At 40.6% G+C, this 18963-nt stretch overlaps 2 protein-coding genes across 4 annotated transcripts in view; one reads left to right on the top strand and one right to left on the bottom strand.

The window, feature by feature from the left end:
- EDARADD (EDAR associated via death domain) overlaps nucleotides 1-18963 on the top strand; it is a 405148-nt gene that overhangs the window by 99515 nt on the left and 286670 nt on the right. The gene's annotated exons all lie outside the window — the stretch shown is intronic.
- GNG4 (G protein subunit gamma 4) lies at nucleotides 1431-16962 on the bottom strand. Of its 2 annotated transcripts, XM_071547991.1 has the most exons (4): nucleotides 16862-16962; nucleotides 16526-16602; nucleotides 9906-10011; nucleotides 1431-2194 (listed from the first exon to the last, which is right to left on the bottom strand). In XM_071547991.1, the coding sequence occupies exons 1-4, from the start codon at nucleotides 16937-16939 to the stop codon at nucleotides 2066-2068; spliced, it is 390 nt and encodes a 129-aa protein (XP_071404092.1). In that variant the 5' UTR covers nucleotides 16940-16962; the 3' UTR covers nucleotides 1431-2065. The 2 variants fall into 2 exon arrangements, with proteins under 2 accessions (XP_071404092.1, XP_071404093.1); XM_071547992.1 differs by lacking the exon at nucleotides 16526-16602 and having other exon boundaries at nucleotides 16862-16944.

Here is an 18963-nt window from a genome sequence, read left to right on the forward strand (position 1 = left end):
AGCATTTTGTTGCTCCCTTTTAACAAATATTTTCAGAAAGACATTTTTATTTCACTAAAACAGCTACTCAGTTGGCTAAAGACTATTTCTCTACCCCAAAAATAAAAACACACCATGCATTAAGAAATATTCTTGTTAAAAGTTACGAATTGGACTCTTAAGCTGCAAACTTTGAAATAGGAACCAAGGATGAATGTACCCAAGATAAGTACTGTTCAAGACATTTGAATGTTTTTCAGCATAGGTTTTGTGAAGCAGCTCTGTGCTTACTAAACTACTGATGCCTTCAGCTGCCAAATTAAAAAACAAATCTTTACATGAAAGACATCCCAAAAGCCAGTTGGTTAAAAAGAATGCTGTTATATTGGTTTTCTACAAGAATATAGCAAGGAGGCTTTGTGTGAAATGTAAGGTGAGTTCTGCCAGCAGCAGAACCAGAGTTCCAAAGCCACCTGTCTCATGTGACCAGACTGGTGGCTGAATGCAGTCGGGTGCAACACATTATCCAAGTTGGTAGGCAAAGAAAATAAAACCTGTACAATACAGACATCTTGTATTTCATTGCACTAAACAGTACAACAGACATTGATGGAAACTGCTAAAAATAAGCTGGAGAAGGTACATGCACTTTGGAGGAAATGCGCATGGCTTCGCTCTCCAAACTGCCCTTTTTTAGCATCTAAATTCAGCATTTCAGTACATCCCAAGGCCCTCAATTCTTCAGCTGGTCTTTGCCTTGCAGGTATTTGAGATGCTTACAGAATACAAGTTTGTGCAGAGGAGGGGAGGAAGTGTGATCCATTACAGGCAGCTGTTCAGAGTCTCAAGTCAGTCAGACGGGTGCAGCTGAGCAACAAAAATTGTCTCCTGGCTCATGTACAGGGCTGAATGATACACTGTACACATGAAGCACTGCAGTGAGTGAACTGTCCTAATACATCAGAGAGGAGCTTTCACTTATATTTTAGGAGAAGAATAAAAAAAACCCTCTAATATAACAATTGCTTGCATCAGATGCCTTGTCTGGGCTTACTTCTTGAAGAAGGCAACGATATTCCACACATTCTTTCCTCTCACTGCACTTTAAACAAAGTGAAAAAAACCCCAACTCCCTGAACTCCACGAATTACTTTCTGACAACTTAACTAATCTGTAGCTACAAAACATACAAACAGTGGCTGTCAATGGCCCAGTGGTCTCACTGCTTATTCTAGAACAGCATTCATTTATCATTACTCTCCATCCCCATAAAGTCTTACCCCCATGAGCAAAGCTGGTAGAGAGCTGTCCAGAAAATGTAATCCCCCTGCCTGTGCTGTTCAGGGCTTTACACCCTCCTCTAAGACACTCAGGAACAGTTATATTACAATTCAGTTTACTTTCTAAAATAATTTAAATCATTATAATTTAACATAAGATACAAGCAGCCATGTTTTTCTACAGTTTTATTGATTCAATCCTTTTGTATAACTATACATCTTCATTCTACTTGTAGTTACAATGTTGCTTTATTAAGATTCTTTTTGTAGTCAAGTTTCTTACAGTCTTCAGAAAACATTTATAAACACCACTTACTGTATAAGACTAACCATTCCAAACATTGTAAATCACGGTGATCTTTTCCTAAAGAATGCTACTTGAGGAAAAGGTCACACTACTGTCTTTAGATAGAAATTTGTAAAGGCAAATGAATTAAATTCACCTTCCAAGGAAAATAAGAATGTTAAAAATAGCTTCAAGAATTGGTATGACTCATTTAGGTCTCAGAAAAATCTATGACTGGCAAAGATATCTACAATTTGATACTGTACTCGATACTTTCATTAAGACCAAAAGAATATTTATGAAGAACTGAAATTAAACTTATACAGTGTCCTGAAAGATAAGGATTACATTGACCTTTTTAGGATTTTTTTAAATTTTGATTTTTTAAGCAGAAAATGCACTACCTTTGAAAAATATTGTAGTTATACAGTAAGTATTGATATCTGAAGGAAAAATATGCCGAAAGCATGCAATACTGATACCAAATTTTAGCAGAAGACTTTTTAAATTGAAAACTGACTTAAAGGATAGTACAAAAGAGTTTCTTCTCCCTAAAGGGATTTTCAGATGCAGGCACAGGAATAATAAGTGGATCTTCTCCAATGTGTGCATCACAATATGCCAATAAATCTGCTGCAGCCTTGGACACCTAGTGAAGAGAAGGGAGAACTACTGTAACACTTAATTCTGAACCAATCTGCATTGCATAAATAGTCTTCATAGAACAAATATAATGGGAGGCATCATAAAATAGGGAGTAGATTGTTTTATCCTTTAAATTATTAGAGATCACAACTCTAAATTTGCTCTTACTAGGCCTAGTAATCCTTACCTATATTTTATCTAATACAGTGACATGAGATGGTATTAATTTGTATGATTCATGTTCAGCTGTTTCTCCCCATCAGAAGGAGATCAGGAGCACATACTCATTAAAATCTGTATATGCTAACCATCCATAAACAATGCAAATTCTCCTCGAAGTGTCTGTTTCTGTAGAGGTCACCTGCCTCAGCTCTTATTCTCAGTCTTTGCTTGTAAGGTCTCCACAAATACTCTCTCTACCCTTTGCTCCTCTGGACGCAAGAGAAATAAAAAGTTCTTTAGGCACATGACCATGGGATTAAAAAGAAAAAAGTCAGGAACAAAACCTGAACATTGTGTCAAAATAATGTCACAGCTGTTATTTAAGCTAAATACTGCTCTTTTCAGTGAATTAAGACCAATAATCTTCTGCTTAATCATAGAATCATAGAAACAGTTAGGTTGGAAGAGACCTGTGAGATCATCAAGTCCAACCTTTAATCCAAACCCACTTCGATTACTAGATCATGGCACTCAGTGCCATGTCCAGTCTCACCTTAAAAACCTCCAGGGTCAGAGAATCCACCACCTCTCTGGGCAGGCCATTCCAATGTCTGATCACTCTCTTTGTAAAGACCTTCTTCCTGATATCCAACCTAAACCTCCCCTGGCAGAGCTTAAGCCCATGCCCTCTTGTCCTACTGTTGGTTGCCTGAGAGAAGAGACCAATTCTCACCTGGCTACAACATCCTTTCAGGTAGTTGTAGAGAGTGAGAAGGTCTCCCCTGATCCTCCTCTTCTCCAGGCTAAAATAAGTTATTACAAGTAGTACTTTATTCATAGCATGCATTAAAACTTGCGTATTACCTTAATATTTTTATACTTCTAAAACAAACAATTCTCAAGTCTCCAAATCCAGAACATAGTTTTATGCTTACTGAAAAGTCATACAAAAATGTAGCAGTGTGTTGGCATAAAAGATGTTTTGCATTAAATGGAAAATGAAATGCTAAGCCTTGTAACCTCTCTAGCTTTGTGCTATATGAATATCTGTGACATTAAGTCACTGTGACTCATTTATTTTTTCAAGAATTTAGAATGTATATACAAAATATTTTTGTTCTGCTCAGTCAGCAAGATATTCACAGCTATCTGTATCTCTTTGCTTTGGTGAATTATTATGTTTTCAATATTCTGATAGTTGAGAAAATGAATCTGAAGTCTTTACAAAAAAGCTTTTCCTCTGAGCACCATGACAGCTTCTCCTGAGTCAAACACTGAGGTCAGCATGTTTGCTCAACTATAGTCAAGAGGAAAACCAAATCAGATTTCTGGTATTTTCCTAGCAGGTGTGTCATCAATGTTAGGTTAAGCTTCCCCACACCCTCCTTGCTATGACATGAGCCCAGCCTGTAGTAGGCTTCAGATGAGACCTATGAAGTGAAAAACTATTGAATCAGAATTCACATGAAATTTAAATTATCTTCTGGAAACAAAACAAAACAAACCCAGAATTTCTACTTCTTAAATATCCACTAAAACATATCTTTGTGGAATGTTTAAAGTCCCAAAGTATCTGTGGTTGGCATCCCAGTTTAGACTGCACTCCTAGTGGAGGAAGCAAGGACGTTTAGGTTATTTATAATCAGTTTCTCTTAGTACTGGCCTGTAAGTCATGAGTGGACAGAGACACCACCTGTGAACCCCAGACTGCTGGGCACACACAAAACAGAAAACTAAGCACTGCACTGAGCAGATCAGAAAAGATATTCAGAAGGACCAGATCTTTTTGAGAAAAAAGCAGGTCAACCAAAAATATATGGAAAATTACAGACTTCAAAGCACAAAGAATTGTAATCACTTTCAGACATACTTCAATTAGCTGTTTGCTAAGCAATGACAAAAGAATGAGGCTTAGGGTACAAGGGCACTGCCTGGAACAGAGAGATGGACCTGTAATGAACAAACAGAAAACAGAGAAATCCTATCATATTCCTAAGTTTCATTTAAATTTACTTGTGAGTTTTTAAAAATATTATCCAAAGAAAGGCACAATGTATACAGAGTATGAAATTCTTATCAAGGCCAAAAATGATGAAAAGATAGAAACATACATTTCTTTGCTAACTATGTATGCTGTACCTCAGCAAAATGTAAACTAGCATAGAATTTATCCACTGAAGAGGAGTTTAGTACGCTTCCAGTAACACTATGAAGAATGTACCACCACATCATTTTAGAGTATTTTCAAGTAATGACAACCACCACTACAGTCATATTATTTAACACAAACTTTTTCACTTTTCTAGTGTCCTTAAAGCTTAGATTCATGCCTCAAATTAACACAGATCTATGTTTTAATTAATTAGCTGGTCCTGAACTCTTGCATTCAAACGGAGCAAGTCAAACTCAGAGCCACAGGTGCCCACCAAAACTTCAATGACATCTTCAGTGCAATGTCATAATAAACATCAGTGTCATAAACCCCAATGGAGAACTCGTCTGATTCTCTAAGTGTCAGAGACAGAGTTTATTAGGGATTCCCAGCACGTTTCACCTTCAATTATTTAGCTAATAAGTAAGTTATTTTATTCATCAAACCAACAATCTTTTCAAGTAAACTGAGCCTACAGAAGCAGAGAATTAATTCCAGTCTTCAACAGACCAACTTTCCCAGAATGATCTTCTTTGTTCCATGCGTGGATAAGCAACATCAGCCCAGGTATATTGCTTTTCTTTCAGTGGAAGAGAAGCACAATTTCAATCATAAATCTTAGAAGGGATAAGCCCATTAATAGTTTCCTGTTTCTCTACATATTACTATGCTTTGATATCATGTAACAATAAAAAGGATTTTCACTTGCAAAAGCTCAACATGCATGTTTGTATCTAACTTGTCCTCAAATGCTGGTAGCAATGCCATGAAGTACAGCAACATTTTTTCAATGTCAGAGTGTTTAAATCACAATTTAGTTTGCTTTTAAACAAACCATAGTACAATTTAGAAAAAACAAACCTGCAAGAAGTTGCCGAGGAACGTAAGGAATGTGATCACATTTAAGTATTGTATGGCTAAACTTCACGAACGCAGATTTGGGCAGGGCTCTCCCCACGTGGGTGTGCCCTTCCAGCCTGCACAGTGGATTTTTTAGGTGAGGCACAGCGTGCGCAGAACTGGTCCGACCCTTTAAGTCCTGAGGTTCATCTGCCACAGCCGAGTGAGCTTGGACAGTGACAGCGAAGTCCTCGGGACTGTCACAGCACCCGGTACTAACCGGGGCTGACCCTGCTGAGCATCCGAGATGTGACGGGATGGGATGGCAGGGAGGCACTGAACTGCCAGGGGATGGTCCCCACTGAGACTGGAACTCAGGTCCTTGAGATTCAGAGTCCAGAGTGCTCTCCTTTACACCACGGGACTGCCCCACATTTAAGTACATTGTCACAAACTAAACCTGTACTAGGCCATTTATTTTCATCCTTTCAACAAATAAAAGGTGGAGGGGGTGAGGCAGGAGGGGGGCAATCCTCCCACTGGGATTACAGCAGTTGTAGAAGTGAATTATGGCCATTTTGTCACTAAAAGTGAAGTCACTTAGGCTTGCGCAGTAGAATAATGACCACTCACTACAGAGTTAAATTAGCTGATCACAATCCAGGAGCAATGAAAACATGGATTTCTGTAGCTGTGAGCTGCGTTGGCAAAGTCAGAACTGTGGCCAAAAAAAGAGCAAAACACAGCATTGCCTCCAGCAAGTCTGCTCAGTGCCATTATTCAGACTCACAGTGGCGGAAGGTCCCTGCACTGAGCGTGGCATTGAGGCTCCAGCAGAGGCTGCTTTGGCACACATCAGCATGCAGAGGTGCTTCACAGCCTGTGGGCTGCCACTGTACAAAATAATGTGCTCAGCATCCTATTTGTGTCATGGGAGGAGTTACATGGAGGCCACTCCATCACAGCTTTTACTCCCCTGTAGGGTTATGTGTAGCTGAATGCTGCTGAACAGTTTCAGAATAGCTTTTATTAAGAATTAAAATAAATGCATATAACTGTAATATTCAAATGAAATTAACACATTTATCATGTCACCTCTCCTATAAAATACAGCTTGGTCTGCAGATTCAAAGTAATTTATACATAATGCAAAAGTGGCTAATGGAAAAAAGACTCCAGTTTGATTGATGAATTTCATCAGAAGGTTTACATATTTTTTTTAAATCTTTCAAAGTGTACAGATAGAAGGGATGGAATATATAGGTATCACACTGATCTCACATTTTATACAACAATTTTTTTGCTGTCTTGTGAAAAATACACCTTGCTGCCAAATTACCTAAAGGAAAAAGAAATATCCAACAAAACACTTAATCCTGATGCTTTAAAGAATTTGTCTCTGGAGGACTGAAATTTGACCATTGTATTTCAGAATAACAGAGGTGATAAAAACAGCCAAAGTTAGAACATAATCCTGTTAGCTGCACTAATAATTATAAGCTTCAATGACAGGGCAAAATGCTGCAATTACTGTGTCATCTGTTTTACCATGGATTGTGACTAATTACCATCCTTGCTGTAGCACCCACTCTGCTTATGCTTTACATCTAAAACAAAGAGATTTACACACATTTATTGGCAATCCCACTGTTTATCTCTCAACACTATTCAGGACCAGTTAGGAATACTTCCTATCTTCCTAAGAAAAAGAACACAGAATAATAGCTGATATGCCAAGATTCTTAAATGTCAGAGCTGTCTTTCTTGCTTTTCTGCTTGTGAAGAGAAGATTAAATAGTGCTTTATTCTGAGGACAACTCTGACAAACACCAATATTATCTTTGCTTTCTCAATTTTACTGTTAGCATCTTTAGAAGTCACATTACTATTCATAAGGCAACTGTTCATCTGATTTCATTTGATGTTTCCTGGCTTGGAATACACATTTCCTGCTTTCTGCTTACTTCTCTGTTATAGCTCTAGCTGTTCTTTTGGCAGGTAAGTAAGGCAGGCTCGATTTACAATCCCTCTGGGATTCCCACAGTTTACAAAAAGAACCACAGTAATACTCCTTCCAGCTACCCATCAATACACTGGTAACTTCATCTTCCCCTTTTAAATTGTCCTGTTTCTTTCACACCTCAATAGCAAGTTGTCTTTGTGGAAACTCAGAACATAGCACTGCTTGCTGCTCTGACTGGTTATAGGACTTGATTTTTAAATTAGTTGAAAAAACCAGAACACAGTGGGGAATGGGCAACTATCAATACTTTTAACTACAAGACTTTAATTGACCAGACCTAACTCTTGCTGGTTGCAGCAGCTACTGTCCATGGAAAACAAAGTGCCTCTGGAGTAGAAAAATGAGCTGCAACTTCTGATTCCCCTGGCCAATAATGCAGACACCTTTCCAATGTTAGCAATGTGGTCTTGCCTATTATGGGAATAACTCCTTGAGCTACAGCTATTTGCAAACCAGTGTTCAATAAAATTATTTGAAAAGCACTGATCTTTTGTTAAATGTCTAACTAATTTAATCAGATGCAAAACCCCAGAAAAAAAGGCAGGAAGTTCATTTCTCTGCCTTTACAGTGATGATCCGAGAACTCAAATTCTCCTCTTGAAACCACTGAAGAGTGTCTTGGTAAAATTTGGCTATGCTGAAAGACACACTTAACTGATTCGAGATTAAAAAGCAAAGCAGATCGTGAAGGAATAAAAAAACCTATCAACCTCTTCTCACAATTCCTCATATGCTTGTTCAAAGAAATTCTAGAAATTAAGACATTTGGTTTAGGTTAGTATAGGAACCCACAGAACTCTAAAACATGTCAGATTTTCTTTAGTGCGTTTTTGGTCCCAAGCTGTTGTGAAAGGTGAAATAGTTGCACTTTCTAGCTGGTTTTTAGGTCTGACACACTTGCAATAACTGTGTTCTTTTTAATTAAACTGACTATAAAAACAACCTATGTCTTTCTTGTATATGTAATTAAGAATATTATACACCTAACTAATGAAGCTACCTGTATAACTGAGCTATTGATGTGGTATGTGACAGTTAGCACTGAATATATAGAAGCAACTTTCAGACAATGTACTAAGTATCAACAATTTCAAATTCCAATAAACTGGGCTGTATTTTTCCAACCCTTTGCTTTCCCACTCAGGCACACTCTTTCCTTCTTGTCACTTCTGTTCATGCAGCTGCAATATGACCTGAGTCAGGGGACCTCACTGCATTGAACACTGAAAAGGTAGAACTTCCCTTACTGCACAAAATAGAAACATCTGTCCCTGTGAAGAGGTTATGGGATGAATTTGTAAGACACTACACAAGATAGAAATTATACTTTTGCAAATTCAGCGGTCTTACAAGACACCGCTAAAAACTGCCACAAAATGGAGCAACTGAAATTTCTATTTTCATAAAAGCAAGACTGACCACTCATGTGAATTGCACTAATATTTCTGAAATATAAACAGCTCATTTCCAATTAGTGAGCTTGTAATTTGATACTATTTTAAAAATCCTAATTATATGCTATTGTCCCCATGCTGACTGCTTGCAGAATTTCAGCACACAGGACAGATGGACAAACAGACTGAGGTAAGACTACACGATAATTTTAATGTACAGCATTTCTAAACTGTCCTACTGAGTTAGTATCTCAGTTACAAGGAGTTACAGTCTGTGGCAAGTCAGGTACAGTTGTTCACAGAAAACCAGGTAATTTAAATGCATTCTTTTTCAGAGATGGACAGACTAGAAACTCTGCTTACTTGTAGAGACTGGGTTTTTTAAAAAAAATCTAAATAATTATTCCCTATTTTCAAAGACAGAAAGCAAAAAAAAGTGTTGCTTTCTTGAAATTTTCTATGGCATTATTAGGTTTTAGGTACTTGATTTATTCACAAAATTTTAGCTTAATGGAAGGCAGAATGACAGGCAAGAAATCCAGACTTTTCTGGTTAAAAACATTGAGAACCTCTATTTAATAGTACCTTTAGTAAAAATATTTAATCCACATATATTTAGAGGCATAATGAAATGAAATCTTCACACACAAGTTATCAAGTGTAAAGAACCATAATTGCATGCTGCAATTACACAAATTTTTTGAGCAATGATGTCTGCGTTAAAACAAAACAAATCAAGGCAATTAATCTTGTCTGATCATTATTCAAAAGTATTGCAATATCTTAAAGACTTACTCCAGTTCCTAAAGAAGAAAATCCAAGAAACTGGAGCTGCACTTAAATTCACTTGCAAGTGACAAAGAAGAGCACCTGTGCATCTGCCAGCTGATTTTGAGTATTTCACAAAATACCATTTTGACCAATGTAAAAGACACTCAGAGAGAAGCAGACTAGAAGCTTTGGAAATCACTTCCCTAGGACCTGCCGATTAGTATGTAGTTCATTGATAGTGGTGAATGCTGGTTTATAGTTCAACATAAGAGTTTTGATTTCAGCTGGTTGAGTATTTCCACAATATTAAAGGGACACTGTAACACAGACTAGTCAGTGAATTCAAAAATATCAACAATAAGTCTAAGTTTACCTTCATTCTATCCATGTATGCTTCCATTTTTAATTGCTCCACAGCTTTCCTGGCTTGAGATATACTGGTTGTACTGTTTGACACCAGTTCCTTCATTTTGTTTTTCCTAGAGGGGACAAAGTTGAGAACAATTAAAAGTACAGGTAGCACACAGCACTCACTGAGAGGACCAACCCTCTGAACTCTAACCAACCCTCACCCACCACATCACCCACCACCTACACTGCCAGGCCGTAGTTCACAAACACAGGCCAGTCACCATTTATTTCTGTTCTCTTGCTCAATAACACCTTATTGCATTACATACTTGCACCCTCCATCATCAGGACCCAACGTGAATCCTGCAAACAGCATAGAAACACAGAACACATGACCATCACTTCAGCCTTGGCCCAGATTGCCAAGGCAGAGCAGCTGTTCACAAACAGACCCTGCAGCCATTGCACGGTTTGGCTCCGTGCCCCAGTTACACCTTGGAACTTCAAACGTTCAGAAATGTGCACAGTGAAAATGAACACCACACCGCTCTCACCAAGCAATTTTAAGATAGAGAATAAGTCAAAATACTGACTATTAACATGAAGCAACACATTAAGAAGAAATAACGCAGTGCTTTCCAAACTTTTGCTCAGACATGCCCAGCAAAATTTAAAGATGATTAAAACATGGTAAAGTACACTATACAGGAATAATGCAGAAATGCATTATTTTTAAGAGATCTGCAGCTCTTGGGAAAGGACATCTAATTAAGGTATGACAGCATTTGGTTTTCTTGCATTGCTTCGCCCAAAGGGTTTAAGGGTGAATCAACTCAATGTCACACAGACCTCAGCACTGTCACCAAATTAGGCAAGACAACCAGATTCAGATCTTGAATAACTACACCACACATGCCAGAGGTGGTCTGCATGTTAGATCCCCTTGTGCTGGCACCATCATGCAGCAAGGGTCCAGCACAAATAACAGTTACTATTTTGAAGTCACTGGTAGTTGGACTTTCTACATGAAAGACAAAAGGAATACAGACTACCTAGACAGGTCCTGGACTAGTCACACATGACCTAGTAAGACTAGGTGCTGAGATTTCAATCAGCCACAGTGCCCCTCTATGGTCCTCACCACAAGGACCACCTGAAGCAAGATTAGTCCAGCACCAAGCGTCAGAAACCAACACAGAGTTCAGCAATGCAAAGTGTGAGAAGCAGATGGGACATGGGAAAAAGAAAAAAAAAACAAAACACAAAAGGAGGCATTTTGTATTGCTGCCAAAAGAGTTTTAGGGTCAGGTCTTTCGAAATGAATACTTCCAGTTTATTTCTGGCTAAGAAGCAAACATCCAGAACTGTACTAATTTCTGTTCTTGAACCCTGATAGCTTACCTGATCCAGTCACTGGGGTATAAGATACAAACATGGAATTAAGTAGGACACAGGAAATGCTTTTGAAAAAAAATTGCTTATACAACATCTTAACCATGTTGTATAGACTCAATAGAAGTACACAATCCACAGCATAAAAAGAATGAAGAAATAACTTTTTAACTGCTTTGATTTCACAAAACACATGCTCAAAGATAAGGCAAAAGACAGCTGTTTCTTCTCCTTTCTAAAAATCAGTAACCTGTGCTGTAAAACAGGGTGGTAGAATACAAGTACGATGGGGAGCCAATGACAATTTGAGGAAACAAAAGAATCTTATTGTTTCAAGTCTAGTGTAAGTCTAGGCAGGGGAAATGCTACCTTAAAATATATTGTGTCAAGTAAAACAAGAGCTTTAACATATGCCAAGACAAAGAACAGGTTTTCAGTATACGTGTGTGTCATTTGAATGGAACACACGTTTCCCCCTTGCGTGCTCTGATGAAATAAAATCATGTCAGAACACAGCAGCTTCTTATTTATTTTGTCTTTGTCTACAATCTTTTAACTCATATTCCTCTCAAGGCACAGGATTAAATACATGTGGAGGAACTGGCTTTGCATAAAATGCCATCTATGGTACAAAACCCCACAACCAACCAACAGCCTCCAATCAGTTTTCAGATGTGTTTTGACTTGCAGTGGGAAGTCAAACAGCAGAAAGGATACAAGACATTTGCAAGAAGAGGAGGTTCTGAATTACACTTCATCTCTGGACTTTCTGTTCAACAACTCCCTAGCTTTTAAGCATTGACCTATCCATAAATAGAAGAACAAACACATTTAGTTTTGTTACCCCCACAAGTATGAATCATTTAAATTTTGTTATAATCTCCACAGATAAACTCTAAACCAAAAAAGTCAAAGCTAAATCAATTCACAGAACCCTTTCTACATTTGCCACAGCTCAAGTCTAGAGGCAAATCAGAAATGTAATATTGAATAATACATTTAAATTAAACTGAATTAAGCAACTGAAACTGACCACTACAGAAAATTCCAGATCTCCTAAGCTTTTGTGGCAATTCATTCACTGAAATCCTAAAAGCTATAAACAGGAGAGTTAGACAATTTGATCTGTCCATGGCTGCAACAAACACTGTTCCGAGTATATTTAGACTGAGTTAAGGCCATAATAAAATGTTTAAAAGGTTATTAGGCATAAAAATGCCATAAAAAATCCAAACCATGTTTCTAAAACAATGCCACTAGTATAATATATCCTTACCTATAACAGCATTTAGAAAAACTTTTAAAAAGTAAGGTATTTCACAGTATCAGAAAACAACCAGAATATGAGGCTTCAGAAAACAAGAACTTTCAAAACAAAAAAAAAAGTCCAGCACTAGGTGTTTCAGCCACTGGAGAAAATTTCCACTTATCCCAGTAAGAGGTTTGTTTATACTCTGAAGCACAAACATTTGTTCTGTTCCAAATCCTGCTGCCCTGGCCTTTACATGCACTTAAATATTTAACTACCACATTTCTGGAAGAGTTAACATCAATTTAAGTGTCTAATCTCTATTTTCATACAGAGAGTTCTGGTTCCAGACCTTTGTAAGGCTGATTTCTCCTGTTTCACTTACCACGCTACATATACCTCTATTTTCTCTCACCCTCTGCAAACACAGCACATATTTGTGCATCACATAAGGCCCTATGACATGATGTGATGCTGACAATAAGAATTGTAATTGCTTTCAAACCAGGCTGTGATAAAGGTCCTTTTTGCAGATAAAGCTCTGGATGAGATGTGGTTCTGCTCTCCTTAGGACCTATGACATTCTTTAACAACCTTAAGCTTAATATTGTTTAATGAAACAAAATTGTTACTTAGAAATAAAGCTCTGGAAAGAAAGAAATTTTAATAACAAACCAAGCTGTGATAAGGGTCATTTTTGTAGATAAAGCTTTGGATGACACCTGATTCTGTTCTCCTTAGGACCCATGATATTTTTTAATAACCTTATTATTCTTTGTGAAATAAAATTCTTACATAGAAATAAAACTCTGGAGAGAAAAGAAATTTTAATAACAAGAGGATCTACACACACCCATCTCCTGGAATGTGAGGAAGCCTCCTCCTGCAAACACCCTCTTGTGGGACCTGTTTCCTCTGAAGTGTTGCCTCTGAGGCTGCAGCCTGACAGATGCCTCTGATTCTCTCTATCTCAAGCTGTCTTCTTATAGACAGTCCAAGTATTCTCGAGGCCTTTGTTACAACAGGAAGGCACATTTAACTTTATATTGTACCTGAGGGGAAGTTTACAGGATCACAGAAAGGTTTGTGTTGGAAGGCACCTTTAAAAGTCACCTACGCCAAGGCCCTTGCAATAAGGAGGAACATTCTTTATTACAGCAAGTTGTTCAGGGCATCCATCTTGACTGTGAATGCTTCCAGGGATGGGGGTCCCAACATCTCTCTGGGCAACCTGTTACAGTTCTCCACCACATTCATGATACCTTTTTTCTCCCTTATATCTAGCCTAAGTCAACCCTCTTTTAATTAAAACCATTGCCCTTTGTCCCATCACAACAGGCCCTCCTAGAAACTCTGTCCCCATCTTTCTTATAAGTCCCTTTCAATTACTGAAAAGCTGCAATAAGGTTTCCCTGGAGAGTTTGCTTTTCCAGACTGAAAAATTCCAACTCTTTCAGACATTCCTCATAGGAGAAGTGCTCCAGACCCCTGATATCCTGTGCTGGGGACCCCAGAGCTGGATGCAGCACTCCAGGCAGGGTATCACCAGAGCAGAGCAGAGCAGAGGGACAGAATCAACTCCCTGAACCTGCTGGCCACACTTCTTTTGATACTCAAAAGGAATAACTTCTTATTATCTTTTAAATTACCTAAACCCCCTTGAACCAGAAATTACTCAGCTGGGTTTGCTGATGTTCATTCCTGGCTGTTTTTCCAGCAGCCCCCTGTGAAGTTAGTTCGATACAGACATACACAGGTCCTGATAATCACCCTAGTTACAGTAACTATGTTAATGCTCAGACTACATGTGGTCTGCACATCACTGATGCTCACCAGTGGACACAGATTCTATAGAGTTCATTTATCCAGTATATTTCTGTGCAGCACACCAAGTTCATTCACCTTGTCTCTACTGATTCTTTTCTTTTTTCTTTCAGGGGAACGTCGATCATGCTAACAAAGAATAGTGGCAGCAGCCACACAGCCTTTTTCAGCCCAGTAGTTCCTGTTGCCTGGCACACCACCTAGACAGCTGTTTCCTCAAGCAGCACTCCAGCAAGCTGTGTATGGACAGTCTCCCAGCCAGGTGAATTTTCTGGGGGTTTGTGGGGTTTGAGCTCACTTGAACTTCATCCTTTTTCTGGGTGCAGTTAAGTCGTGCACTGAAGTCCTTAATCTCCAGGGCTCCTAAAAATGCCTGTGAAGAGCAACTTTTCTTTTGCTTATTTTTACAACAGATCAGATTGTACCTGACAGCACTTCAAAGGCAAACTTACAATAACCCAGGAAGTTGCACATGTATTTGCAGGTATAGCTTGACCCTGCACTGGGTTAAGGAGTGCAACTGATGTTCACTAAACATTCTAAATACTTTTTAGTAAAATGCAGGAAAAGTCTGAAAATTTGAGTAATATAGAAGCAAAATATAATTTTCAAGTTCTTTGGTATGGATTTCTACAAGCAACAGGGATGAAAAGCTCTACAGCAATTTCCAAGTACAACCTTAAAATGCCATACCAGAAGAGTGACCTGTAGAATTCAATCTAACAGCCCAAAGCCCAATTGTTATCTTCTATTTTCTTTCACCAATATAAAGTGATGGGGCTGAAATTACTAGATTGGAAAACCTGGGGTTGACAACTCTGAAGAACACCTTCCACACAAGCTCTGTACTTCCTGGACCACACAGCACAATAGAAAAGTTAACCCAATCATGCAGCAAAGTCCCAGTGACATTAGTGGGAATCATCCCGGGACAACAACATGCACATCACATTCTAAATTGTGGAAAGATAATCACATTTCATTACCCACTTGTAGGAACCTAAACAGCAAAGTTTGCACCCTCACAGGTGTTTGATAACAAATTGGCATACCAAAGAAACTAGAAAAAGTTTTACAGATGCTATTTAGGCAAGAGAGAACCTACCCCTGCACTAAGAGCACGAGCTACCTGTGCTGGCGTCACTGTCCACACAACACAGGTCATTTCCCTCTCTATCTGCAGGGCACAAACAGGAGAGGAATAACTTCCCCTGCTGTCTCAGTTCTTACTCCAAATTCATCACAACTGATGTAACTCTGTAAGCAGAGAGGGTAGGTAAGGAATCCTTTTACTTTCTCTATCTCATGGCTGCACAAACAAATCCTAGAAAATTACTATAGCTTTTCACTCCATCTGCTAAGGAGAAGCTTAGAAGTATGAGCAGAAATTATTTGATTAAAGGTAAGACCATTGTTCATAATAAGGAAAGAATGTAATTTTCATACCATGGATGTGGTGACTTTGAAAATAACTGCTAATTATGTCACTGCAAACCAGCCAAACTCCAACAGCTCGGTTCTCATCTAACATATCCAGTACTATATCCAGTTCACCCGTCAAGTTCCAAAAATTCTTGCCACTATGACTAAATTTTTATTTAAAAATACCATCTTGCTTCTCAACATTTAAAAAATCAAAGGAAACAATGGCTGAATTAATGTGACATTTCACAAGGACAATCTTTTCATGCAATATTATTTATCAGCAGCATAGAGGTTGTGTGCATGTACAGCTCAGCAAACCATCAGAGATCCAGAAAGTCTGAGGCAGAAAGATGATTCCTGTTCATTGTTTTACCTCCTTGGCTAACTTTTAAAGACAGTTGTGAGCATTTAAATAAATATACAAGGAATTTTGATTATTCCACTTTAACCCTGCTTACAATGTATTTGAACTGCACTGTAACCCAGAGTAGGGAGGTCATCTCCGGAGAGCTCGGCACTGCATCACCTGCAGGGCAGAAGCGTTTTTCCAGTTGTTATCCCGAGTTTTCTGTCTCCCTGAGCTGCCCTAATGGCTCTGCTGAGCCGCAGCTCCCAGCACAGCACATCAATAATCATCGGGCAGGCAGAGATTCCCCCGGCAGAGCGAGCGAGCCAGCAGGGAAAGCGGCCGCTTCCTTGCGCCTTCACCGCGGGCAGCTGGTGGCGGAGACACAGGCCCCCCCGGGGGTTACCTGGTCTCGGGGCAGCTTTCCCGCAGCAGGACGTCCCCCGCCGACACCAGGACAACGCAGCCCAAAGCCGGCGCCGACTATTGAGGGAAAACGGGAAACTCCGACTGGCGCGGCCGCCGCCGGGCGTTGTCCACTCACGGGAGCACCAGGATGCCGGGCGAAGCAGCCGCGGGTTTCCCGGGACACCAGCGCCGACTGCAACGAGGGAAAAACCCCCTCCCGGGCGCTCCGGCGCGCCCTGCCCTGGGCGGCACCGCCCCAGCCTCCGGTCCCGCCCCGCCCGGCACCTTCTCCGCCCGGTGCCCGCGGCACCACTCGCGGTGCCGCACTACTCACCGTGCGGGGCAGCGGCGGGCGGAGGAACGCGGAGCTCGGGCAGCCCCGGCGCGGCGCCCGGCGACGGCACCGGCACATGGCCCGCGGGGAGGGGCGGCCACGGCCACGGTGCCACCGCCCTCCCGCTCCGCCCGCCTCCGGCCCTCCTCCTTCCCTGCTGCAGACACTTCCTGCCCCGGCCCCGGCCGGCGCTGGGGGGCGAGCCGGGCTGCAGGTGTCTCTCAAACAGGATCACAGAATCAGTGAAGTTGGACAAGGGCTCTGAGATCATCGAGTATCGAGTCCAACCTATGGCCGAAGACCACCATATCAACCATATCACCCATGACCTGGCCAGGCGTTCCTTAAAACACCTCCAGGGTTACTGACTCCACTGTCTCCCAGGGCAAACCACTCCAATGTTTAATTACCCTGTATGTGAAGAAATTTCTCCTAATGTCCAACCTGAACTGACCCTGGCACAGCTTGAGTCTACATCCTCTTACACTGCTGGTTGTCGCCTGGGAGAAGAGGCCAACCCCAACCTGGCTACAACCTCATTTCAGGTGGTTGTAGAGAGCGATAGGGTCACCCCTGAGCCTCCTTTTCTCCAGGCTAAAAAACCTCAGCTCCCCCAGCTGCTCCTCATCAGACTTGTGCTCCAGACCCTTCCCCAGCCCTGCTGCCCGTCTTTGGACTCACTCCAGCACCTCGGTGTTTTTCCTGAATTAAGAGGCGTAGAACTGGACAGAGGACTCCAAGTGCAATCACAGCCCTGGTCCTGCTGGCCACACTATTTCTGACACAAGCCAGGATGCCGTTTGCCTTCTTGGCAACCTGGGCATGCTGCTGGTTTGTGTTCAGACAGCTGCTGACCACCACCCCACACCCTCTTCTGCTGGGCTGCCTTCCAGCCCCCCCGCCCACAGCCTGAAGCACTGTACCTGGAATGGGAAAGCCTTCATGGCACTGGGGCTTGGGGTGAGAGCCCACACTGCCTGTCCCACTGAACAAAGGAAGGATGAAGTAAAAAGCCTGCCCTGAGGAAAGGAACCACTGCAGGAAAGGGACCACTTAAACTTACCGTGTCAGGGTGTCAGAACAATACAATTTAGCCTCATAGATCAATTTTTATATACTTCTCCATATAAACCCCATACATTTCAGCAGCAGTTGAAAGTGCCAACTAACATTTCTAACTGAAAAATTTGTCAGCCCTGATAATTAATACATTGGCAGGAGCACATCACAGGTGGCTGTTCCTTCTGGAGGGTTGTTGGTGGTGACCCCTTTCTCCTGCCCTGCCATCAGTATGTTTTCTCATCCATCATAATAGAGTTCCAAGACACATTTATTACCCATATGAAAGAGAAAGGGAAGATCCCCCTTTTCAAAGGTGACTTGGAGGAAGAGCAGCTTCTTCTGAGGCTGTCAATGGGTCTTGGGGTGGTGGCTTGGTTAGAAGGAAATGCAGCAGGAAGAAAGTAAACATTACTGAATAGGCAAGTTCAGAAGCTTCCCATAACCAAAGTCCCAGAAGCTGTCTGGGAACCTCACTGGCCCATACTGCTGCTGTTTCATTCATGATCAACCACAGTGTTGTTCTAGAAAAGGCTTCAGTTACCACACAAAAAATTAATGTACTGTTAGAGAAAGCACAGGCTGGTAGACAGTTCTAACAATCAGACAGTTGACACTCATTTACACAAAATTTTTACCACTGGATTCTAATTTTATTACTTAAGCTAAAATGTAAGGGCAGGGAATGGCTGTTTTAAAATGTATTTTCATAATATATTACACAGACATGCTTTCTTTTTAATCTGTGAACCCTTACCTGCCACCACAAGCAGGGGTGTCCTACCAGAGTTGCCTTATAGGTTCTGAAGGCAATATCCATACAGCTCACAGGAACTTCTATTCCTTAAATTTACATGGACTAGTCCCTACTGAAGCTTATATGGGCTTCAGTCATTTGCATTAGAGAATAAGGATGTAAATTTTTTTCTGGAAATGCTAGCTCAAAGCTGGAAACAGTGAGCAAGCTCCTGTTTTTAAACAACTACTTTCTGTCTGTAGTCCAGAACAGTTAGGAGTCTAATCAGAGCAGTCACATTTAATTT

Source organism: Pithys albifrons, chromosome 2 (genome assembly GCF_047495875.1).
Source record: "Pithys albifrons albifrons isolate INPA30051 chromosome 2, PitAlb_v1, whole genome shotgun sequence".
In the NCBI taxonomy this organism is placed as follows: Eukaryota; Metazoa; Chordata; class Aves; order Passeriformes; family Thamnophilidae; genus Pithys; species Pithys albifrons.

Bases quoted from the DNA above. Each gene is read 5' to 3' on its own strand.
- GNG4 (XM_071547991.1), bottom strand. From the start codon at position 16,939: ATGTGCCGGTGCCGTCGCCGGGCGCCGCGCCGGGGCTGCCCGAGCTCC. The intron at 10,012-16,525 runs GTAACCCCCGGG...TGTCCCCTCTAG, and splicing joins GAAAGCTGCCCCGAGACCAG to GAAAAACAAAATGAAGGAAC. The intron at 2,195-9,905 runs GTAAACTTAGAC...TCTCTTCACTAG, and splicing joins CATACATGGATAGAATGAAG to GTGTCCAAGGCTGCAGCAGA.